We start from the raw sequence: 9,297 nt of genomic DNA, 5'->3' as shown, positions 1-9,297 counted from the left end.
GTGAAAGCTTTTATAATCTTTTGTTGGTCAAATGCACCATAGTCTACCATTTTCTAATCAAACCTATCAGATGCCTCTACAGTGGAGAAAGGTATAGGTCGGCTTTTTTTTACTGGAAAAGAGTTTGTCACGTTTTATTAGAATCCATCATAGTTTGATTTATGTTTGTCACTGTAGATGTGTCCCTTTGATGAAACTAGTTTGCCAAAATTTGGCCATGCTCTCAAACTTTGATCATGAATAAATTTGTTGAGAGAATTCCTTATTTGACACCAGACAAATGATCCGTTCCTTTCTTGGCCCTCAAAAAAAATTTGTTTCCTATTTGACACCGAGTTCAACTTTTATTCCTTAAATGACACTCCATTGCATTTTCCATCCGGCCACCGTTAACTGCGCTGTGAAAAGACAATTTTACCCCTGTGGGCCCCACCACCCTTCTCCCTCCTCTCCTCCAGGCCGCCTCCCCTCCCCACTCTCGCTCAGTCCCCATCTCTCTTCACTCCCTCTCTCACTCTCTCTCTTCCTCAGCGGACCCGGCGGCCACATCGCGGGCCCCCTCCCGGCGGCGCGAGGGGCGGTCACGGCATGGCCCTTTCCCGTCGACATGCGGTGGCGGGTCGACGCAGTTGTGCGGCCTCGCAGGCATGACCAGGTCCGACTCCCTCTCCGACGCTCAGATCCGGCGGCCATCTTCCCTCTCCCTCGTCCTCCATCCCTCTCACTTCCTGTGCGGCTTCCCGTGCTCAGATCCGCTCCGGTGAAGGCAGGCGCCCGCGCCCTGAGGGTGGATCCTGGTCCTCCTCGCGAGCAGATCCGGCGCGGTGGCGGTGGCCATCGAGCGCGTGGCAGCTCCGGTGGGCGAAGGCGTGCGGCCTCCCGGTCCTCCGAGCACGTCGCTGCCTCCCCTCTCCTCCGACGAGTCGCGCCACCAGGTACCGCTCCTCTTCGTCGAAGCAGGCAGGAGGAGGGTGGCGCGGCTCGTCGGAGGGAGGAGGCTCCGGCCGCAGCGTACACGGAGGCAGTGGCCGGGGCTGGGGGAGGACGCGGCGGCCTAGAGGAGAGGAGGGAGAAGGGCGGTGGGGCCCACAGGGGCAAAATCGTCTTTCACAGCGCAGTTAACGGTGGCTGGATGAAAAATGCAACGGAGTGTTATGTAAGGAATAAAAGTTGAACTCGGTGTCAAATAGGGAACAAAAATTTTTTTTGAGGGCCAAAAAGAAATGGGTCATTTGTCTGGTGTTTTTCACGGTAGACCGCAAACCAATCGTGCCGTTAGGCCTATAGTTGGGCCGGACCCTGGCCGGTTTTGGCCCATCTGGCGTGCGGGCCGCCTTCTGGAGTTCTGGTCGTGGAAACGTCAATTCTCCATGACCCTCCTCGGAATGACCGTCTCTTCGACTCTCCCACACCTCTGTCGCTTCGCTGCCGTTCGCCACCTGAGTCTTGTCGCCGCCCCCGGGATGGCCGGAGTCACTGCCACCGGGGTGGTCGGAGTTCCCTCCACCTTCTCCTCTGCCACCGCTCAGATCGGGGGCTTCCTGTCGAAGAAGCCTTACGCGCCGCCGGCGTGGGCCACACACCTCTCCCCCATGCCTTCCCACACCTTCTCGCTCGGCCATGTAAGCTTCCCTTCCCCATCTATTCCTGCCCCACTGCTTGACCGCTACCTGCTCTATCCATAACTTCAGATTAGTTCGAATTGACTTGAACTCCGTGTTTGAGTTGATCACTTTCGTGTGACTCGTGAATTATGCTTTCAAATCGAAACAGTTCCCAACACCGATTCACAAATGGAATCTGCCCAATTTGCCGGTAGGCACGGAAGTATGGATCAAGGTGCAACCAGTCTCCCCATCTCCCATTAAAATTCAATCGAAAACTTGCAATATATGTTAATTTGACATTTTGTTTCTGACACGGTACTTTTTGGGGATTTGTAGCGAGACGATTTATCAGGCATGCAGTTGAGTGGAAACAAGGTCCGGAAGCTGGAGTTCTTGATGGCAGATGCTGTGGCACAAGGGGCAGACTGCGTTATTACTGTTGGTGGTATACAGAGCAACCACTGCCGTGCCACAGCTGTGGCTGCGAAGTATCTCAATCTTGATTGCTACTTGATACTACGTACCTCCGAGGTCAATTTTGTGTTGTTGGTGATGTGAAATCTGTAGAATGCTATGGCATAATTTGGTTTTGGTGGAACATTTTCAGCTTCTTGTGGATAAGGACCCTGGTTTGGTTGGCAATCTCCTTGTCGAGAGACTAGTTGGGGCACACATTGATCTTGTGTCAAAAGAAGAGTACGGAAAAATTGGCAGTGTGGTAAGCTCTTCTTCATGTTTTATTATGTTATTGGTGTGAACATTTATTGTGTTTCTGCATGGCCATCAGTAACCAATGCCTTTGTTCCACTGTGGTGTTACTTGTCATTCATGCATGATTAGTCACTTCTCTAGAGAACCAATCAAGTAGCTTATACTTAAGTAAATAAAAACTGTGCTTTTTGCCACTGTACACTGACACTTGCCGTAGTTTCTTTTTTTTTGGACTAGGGAATTTCTAACCGTGTGACATGGACTTATTTGGTGTAGGCTTTAGCTGATCTGCTGAAAAAAAGGCTTCTGGAAGAAGGGAGGAAGCCATATGTGATTCCTGTTGGTGGATCAAACTCATTGGGAACTTGGTATTATTCTATACTCAGTGCTAACTGCCAAGAGCAACTCATGGTTGCATATTTCATTTTGGTGTTTATTAAATAATCTGAAGTTACCTCAGGGGTTAGTATCCATGAATGGTGGCCTTTGTCGTTTTGTTGTAATATTTGTTGGCCTTTATGCTACGACGGGATATGTATAGATTACATGTTGAATCATGTGATAACGTATAAGACATAAGACATTTCAATATTAGCATAAGACATAAGACATTTCAATGTTGGTGTAGTGCAGTATACTGGCTAGCTAGTGGAATGTAAGAAATTGCCTTGTGTGTAAATATTACATAATTTATTATGGACCTTGAGTCAGAGTTTCATAATAAAATAATAAGAATTCAAGATTACATGCTGTAAAGGGTTGTACTTCAAATAGTCTGGCACATACCATGTCAGTTTTTTATAAATGAATTCAGTTTAGAAAGTGCAGCCTGATCTTTATAAATCTTACTGTTCAGGGGATATATTGAGGCAATAAGGGAGATCGAGCAGCAAATTCAGCAATCTGCTAATGCTCAGTTTGATGATATTGTTGTTGCATGTGGCAGGTATACTTCTTATGGGTAATTTTGTGTGTGCAGTTCTTATTCTGTCATGCCTAGATTCTGAAAGTTGCAAGGCATCACTTTATGGCTGGATAATATTTAACTTCATGCAGTGGTGGAACCATTGCTGGCCTTGCTTTAGGATCCAGATTGAGCAGCTTAAATACAAAAGTATGATCTACCCTTGTTTGTTGTATTATCTGGCACTGAACTTTCTAGACTAATATCCTCTCGGTGGATAGGTCCATGCATTCTCTGTTTGTGATGATCCTGAATACTTCTATGACTATGCCCAAGGCCTGATTGATGGACTTAATTCTGGTTTGGATTCGCATGATATAGTTAGCATCGAAAATGTAAGTACATTTTGGAATTTTCATTATTTATTATTGGTAAATCATTTTGGTGTGCTAACTCCAAAAAGTTCATCTGCAGTGCCTTGTTTCAACTTGTTTTAAATATATAAACTACATTTCATAATCAAAATTTTGCAACAGTCAATGAACATTTGACATTCTCTTTAACTTCTCCTTGACAGGCTAAGGGATTAGGCTACGCCATGAACACAGCCGAGGAGCTTAAGTTTGTCAAAGACATAGCTGCAGCAACAGGCATTGTCCTTGATCCAGTCTACAGGTGCAACCTATGTCTGAATCAATGAAATAGATTTGGCATGCGGTCTATGTTCTGGTATTTGCTAGTCGTAAACTGTATAAAAATACGTGCATCATCATTTTAATGCAGTGGGAAGGCAGTTTATGGATTGCTAAAAGACATGGCTGGCAATCCAGCCAAGTGGAAAGGGAGAAAAGTTCTGTTTATCCACACAGGTGGTCTTCTTGGGTTGTATGATAAGGCTGACCAGTTGTCATCTTTGGCTGGGAGCTGGCGCAGAATGGATCTTGAAGATTCTGTTCCACGCAAAGATGGCACTGGTAAGATGTTCTGATTAATATGGTCCATGTGCTTCCATGATGGCTCATTACAACAACAACAACAAAGCCTTTAAGTCCCAAACAAGTTGGGGTAGGCTATTTCGGGTTTTATCTCCATTAGAATGGCTAGATTTAACGTTGGCTCGCCACGCCTATCACAACCCTCCTCCTTTACCAGGGCTTGGGACCTGCTATGTTGAGACAACATAGGCTTCCATGATGGCTCATTCTTGCAAACATTGTATTCATCATAGAGTTTTTACTCTTACATTTGTGCAAGAAAATGCAGAATAGATGGTTCACATTGTATAGAGCACTGATGCAATTTAAGAATAAAGCACATCTTTCTGCCATTTGGAATAAATATTTTTATGTTGAGGTTTGCGTGTCTTCTCTGCCTGCAACCTTGTTTTTGTTTGTAATAAGAACTTCTAATTTGGAAATTGCTTTCTGCTACAAGGACATGCCTATCAGTAGGTCTTTAGCGCCCTCAACAAAGCAGCTACCAAGTGCCAACCTGTAGGGTTCCCTTATCTCCTGAGTTTCAGTTAAGAACCACAATAACTTATACAAAAAAGCAACTACATTTGTTGTCATTCATCCTTCAGAATCCTGTGAAGTAATCATTGATATTTAGTAGGTGAAGCCTTGTCACACACATAGATAAAAAAGCAGAATCACCAATGACACATTCAAATGGCCTGTATACTTTTTCTTACATAATTTCACAACGAAAAACATATAAATAAGATTTAATAGAGGGAAAGTCACAGATATCATGACTGGGCAACAGATGTCAAGTAATAACACTTAAGTTAAATACCAGAGCTAACACATCATCCTCACAAACGAGGTCAACCCCAGTGCAGAGAGCTCCCGCTCTGTGCGGGGTCTGGGGAAGGGTGTCAGTGGCAAGCCTTGCCCCGCCTGTGCAATGCAAGGAGACCGCGACTCAAACCCGGGACCTTCCGGTCACAGGCGGTAAGACTCTACCGCTTGCACCAGGCCCGCCCTTCTAAAACGAGGTCAACCCAGTTGTACTAAATGATCCTTGCACTACAAAAGTTCCACCTTTAAGCAGAAAAGATCAGGCACTCGATCCAATTGGTCCACGCACCACTGTAACCGGGCATGTTGCATTGTTGACTACATAGTTGCTGACACTTCCAAGGAGAGCCCTGCATTGAGATCCAATGAAATGTAAAAAATTAAGGGAGCTGTGTTAAGCCAAAGACTAAGCACTTGACAGAGGAGAGGTTAGATGTTAGCCTTTTCAGTGGCCCCAAGCCTCTGCAACCAAGCACAAAGGAGTCCACCTTGAGATCATCTACCGCCTCACAGAGTTTCTCCCTTGCATCACCCCAGTAAATCTTTGCTAGTACTTCCACCTGATCAGGCCGACATAGAAGCAAAATTTTACTAAACAGCATATCTGGATACAATATTATTTTTTGTTGCCTCCAAAAAGAAAAATAATTCTGTAGATAGTTGGAGCCATGAAAGGCAGGTGACAGGTAACCTTTTACAATGTTTGGCTGTTGCCTTTAGCCTTACCAAAACATTAAAAGCGGGGTTGACAAAGCTGTGCATATAATCTCAAGGGACTGCCATGGAGAGCTCTATTGGCTGTATGGGCAAACGATGTTTTCATTATGTCAGCTGCTCACTCAGTACCCTTACTAATTCTGCTGGTTGTTTAATAGTTGGGTAGTGTTTGGCCCATTGTTTTGTCATGACTGGTTCACATAGGGATTCACACTATTAGACGATAATACAGGAGGCAGTAATGTCTGAAAATGATTCATCTAGTTTGATGTTTAGGGAAGCTATGATATAAATATGACATATAGCAGCTAGCCAGCCACCCTAAACTTGATTAAATTTGAGATTATGGTCTCATTATGATTGACCTGACTTCCGACAACACAAGTCTACATGAGAATTTGAGTGAATACTCTTCTTTTTTTTCCTTGTTGGATACAATTCTGATGGAATCCTAACTGTATTACTCAGATCTGTAGCATTAGGTGTGAAATTTAGGCCATAGCCCTTGCTATTGTGCTATACAAAAATACTTTGGATTGTATCCGTTGCAAACTATGCGTTCTGTTTTTTATTTTTATGTAACAGTACAATTTCATTCTCTAGACTAATCATCTAGCAGAACCCTTGAAAAAGAGTGAACAAACTGCATGATCGCATATAACAGAAAATTCCGCCAACAAGTTAGTAGTTGCTGTAGAGATATTACCTGCTTGGACTTGGATGCAGCTTGCAGGATCTCCAGTATCTCTTTATCAGGGTTCAATCCATACCTTGCTTGCACGTTCATCTCCATGAACTCCGGTAGAGGAATCAAAGCTTCAAGTTAAAAAAAAGAACAGAAACAACGGTGCTGTCAGCTGACTATCTTTGGGATCGAGAAGTCTGAACTCAAGAGAGATACCAGCAGAAGTAAAAACTCAATGATGATTCTACTTACGCGAGCCGGTGCTCTTCCAGAGCTCCTTGTGGCTGGCGTCCGCCCCCTTGGGGAGGACATGGACGAGGATGATCCTGTCGCCGGCCTTGAGCAGGTTGTCGACGGCCCACCTCGCGGCGGCCTTGCTGGACGGCGAGTAGTCCATGCCCATGCCAATGGTGCGCTTCTCGGCAGCCATGCCCGGACCTGCTGCGAGTTTCTTGTGGAGTTCGCCGGTGTACGAAGGCTGTGGAGGTGTGAAGCTGAAGCTGGGAGGGAAAAGGAAGGTGGTGCAGGAAGGCCGAGGCGCAGAGGCAGCTATATATAGCGCTGTTCCTGGGAAGAGCTCGGGTTCTGCTCTGAGTTGGAGTACTCGTACAGGTTTAAGATTGTTGGAGTCGAGCCAAATATCCCCTACTGACGGTTGGGAGGGCATTGCCAGCTGGACATACTATGATGGCACTAAACGTCCAGAAGGCGCTCTACTTGTCTAGAAAGCCCAAGAAACGGTGGCTTATCAGTGTAGTTTTAGTAAAGCTCCGGCTGTTATCTGGCTCCAAGTGTAGTTTTAGCAATCGTTCATGACTCATGAGTTATCAGTGCCAACCGAGGTCTCTTTCCTGTGGGCAATCACATGGAGTTCGACTAGAAGAGAGGTGTCCAAAAACCATAATAGAAACTCTCGCTTTCTTAACAGAAATAGCTTGCTTCATTATTCATTCTCGTTCTATGTTTGAACCCGACACGGTATCGTTACCAATAGTTGTCTGCTGAGGCTAGCAGAGGCAAAACTGTGGGCCGGCCGGTGTAGGGGTCTGCAGGCTGAGGCTGGTGCTGGAATGGAATCGCATACCCAGCCTTCTTTTTCGCTCCTTGCCTAGTCCCTACAGGCAAAAGCTTGCTTGTTCAGTGGTCGTCTTGAAGGGTCGTGCATATCTGCTTTGGTCAGCTTTGTCCCGGCAAGTAAGAGAGCATAATAAACAGATCAAAACATGCGTGGAAAGGACTTGTTCAGTGCGTACGTAACTACGTATGGATGACAGGTACTTGCTGATCCGAGGATATTTTAGCTGAAAGGGATTTAATATTTTAATTCCAAGTCCATCCTTTGCATGACTTGTCACACACCAATGGGAAATGGATACTGACACGTTACATGTGCAGTGATTCAACACAACCGTAGCACCTCATCTTTGAACTTACTGACCTGATTTATCAGGCATGGTACAGTGTTTTTTTTGTTATAACAAATTAGCTTATCCGCCGTAAAAACCGCCCAAACCATTCAATGGGCCTCCACATAAGCCAGTTCTTAGATAACTGGGCCGTTGTTTGGCCCAGCGAACGCCCCGATACGACTTGTCGGAAATTCTGTTCGCTCTCGTTTGGTGCATTGGCCGTAGGAACGTCAGAGTCAGACGACAGACCATGTCCGAGTGTACGGCGAACTGGCGAAGGCAACACCGAGTCACCGAGCCTGACCTGGGTGCTGGGCTGCTGGCTGCTGGCTGCTGGCTGCCTCCTCGCCGGCGCGGCCTCCGGTTCGCCGGCGTAGGCGTCGCCGGTGCTCATACATCTCCCGTGCGGTCCCTTGCCGCACTTGATCAATGTTCTTTCTATGATGCTTGTATGAGGTCATTAAATTTTTCTTTACATAGAAATTACTATGGAAACCATGGCTGTGGAGGTTAGTTTCTATAGATCATTTATTGTTCTATTTTTTTCTTGGAAACTATCCATTAAACTATGGGTTGAGACTGCCCTTAATGACGACAAGTACATCTTCTTGGAGGAGGAAAACTTAAGCATCTTTTTGGTCAGCGATTTCCGCTTTGCTCTAAAGTTTTATTAAGCTTTATTTATATCTGATGATCGGCGTCAAACAATATTTCGAAAAAAAGAGATGATTACGTCAAACAGAAAAAAAAAATTGGAGAAGAAAAAACGATGGTAACACAAACTTTGCACGTGACTGATGAGCAGCAGAAGCAAAAATGAAAAAAACGATGGTACCACAACAAACTAGCACGTAGACTGATGTGCAGCAGGTCACTTACGGAAGCGGGCCGCGGAAACCCAAATATGGATCGCAACGCGAAAGCGCTAAGAGCAGCAAGGATCCAGTAGGAAAACCCCGCGCAGGCCACCAACACAGATAGGGGCCGAAGCCTTATTCTCGAGGGAGATGGTAAGGCAGCGCACCCGCCAAGTGCAATGCGGGCCACTGACTCAGGCCACGGGCCTTCGCGATCGCCCGTCGACCCCGTCCAGGTAAGTATGGAGCTACGGAAACGCCCGGACCGAACGAACGCGTTCTGTGCTCTGCCGCTGAGCTCTCGTGGGCTATCGAGACATGGAGACGTACATGGGCCTCTGCTGTTGGGGGGACAGGAAAACATTCAGACTGCGGGCTGCAATGGTTCTGCTAAACATGGGCTTTCCATGGGGAATTGGGGATTGTAGAAGGAGAATATTTCGACAATTCGGAACAGGACCAGCTTTTCGTCGCCACGTAAGCAGCCCCCGCGGTACGCTGCGTACGTTTGTTTAACGCGGCACGCACAAGCACAGAAGTCTCCGACACATTCTATACTCAAAAGTCCACTGCATACTTTGTACGCACTACCTCTGATTTTACAC

The 9,297-nt window shown here is 46.1% G+C and overlaps 2 protein-coding genes across 2 annotated transcripts; one reads left to right on the top strand and one right to left on the bottom strand.

Annotated features, from left to right (window-relative positions):
* Positions 1 to 1,370: 1,370 nt before the first annotated feature.
* LOC136533487 (D-cysteine desulfhydrase 1, mitochondrial-like) lies at positions 1,371 to 4,578 on the top strand. Its single transcript, XM_066526030.1, has 10 exons — positions 1,371 to 1,622; positions 1,774 to 1,839; positions 1,944 to 2,138; positions 2,215 to 2,325; positions 2,595 to 2,686; positions 3,175 to 3,264; positions 3,375 to 3,432; positions 3,504 to 3,617; positions 3,800 to 3,897; positions 4,006 to 4,578. The coding sequence occupies exons 1-10, from the start codon at positions 1,371 to 1,373 to the stop codon at positions 4,208 to 4,210; spliced, it is 1,281 nt and encodes a 426-aa protein (XP_066382127.1). The 3' UTR covers positions 4,211 to 4,578.
* Positions 4,579 to 4,990: 412 nt separating this feature from the next.
* Positions 4,991 to 7,138, bottom strand: LOC136533489 (universal stress protein PHOS32-like). Its single transcript, XM_066526032.1, has 4 exons — positions 6,679 to 7,138; positions 6,448 to 6,557; positions 5,466 to 5,584; positions 4,991 to 5,374 (listed from the first exon to the last, which is right to left on the bottom strand). The coding sequence occupies exons 1-4, from the start codon at positions 7,091 to 7,093 to the stop codon at positions 5,284 to 5,286; spliced, it is 735 nt and encodes a 244-aa protein (XP_066382129.1). The 5' UTR covers positions 7,094 to 7,138; the 3' UTR covers positions 4,991 to 5,283.
* Positions 7,139 to 9,297: the final 2,159 nt, after the last annotated feature.

This window comes from Miscanthus floridulus, unplaced genomic scaffold (genome assembly GCF_019320115.1).
Source record: "Miscanthus floridulus cultivar M001 unplaced genomic scaffold, ASM1932011v1 fs_898_2_3, whole genome shotgun sequence".
Classification (NCBI taxonomy): domain Eukaryota; kingdom Viridiplantae; phylum Streptophyta; class Magnoliopsida; order Poales; family Poaceae; genus Miscanthus; species Miscanthus floridulus.
The sequence above is the reverse complement of the archived record's forward strand: the minus strand, read 5'-3'. Positions and strand labels throughout refer to the sequence as shown.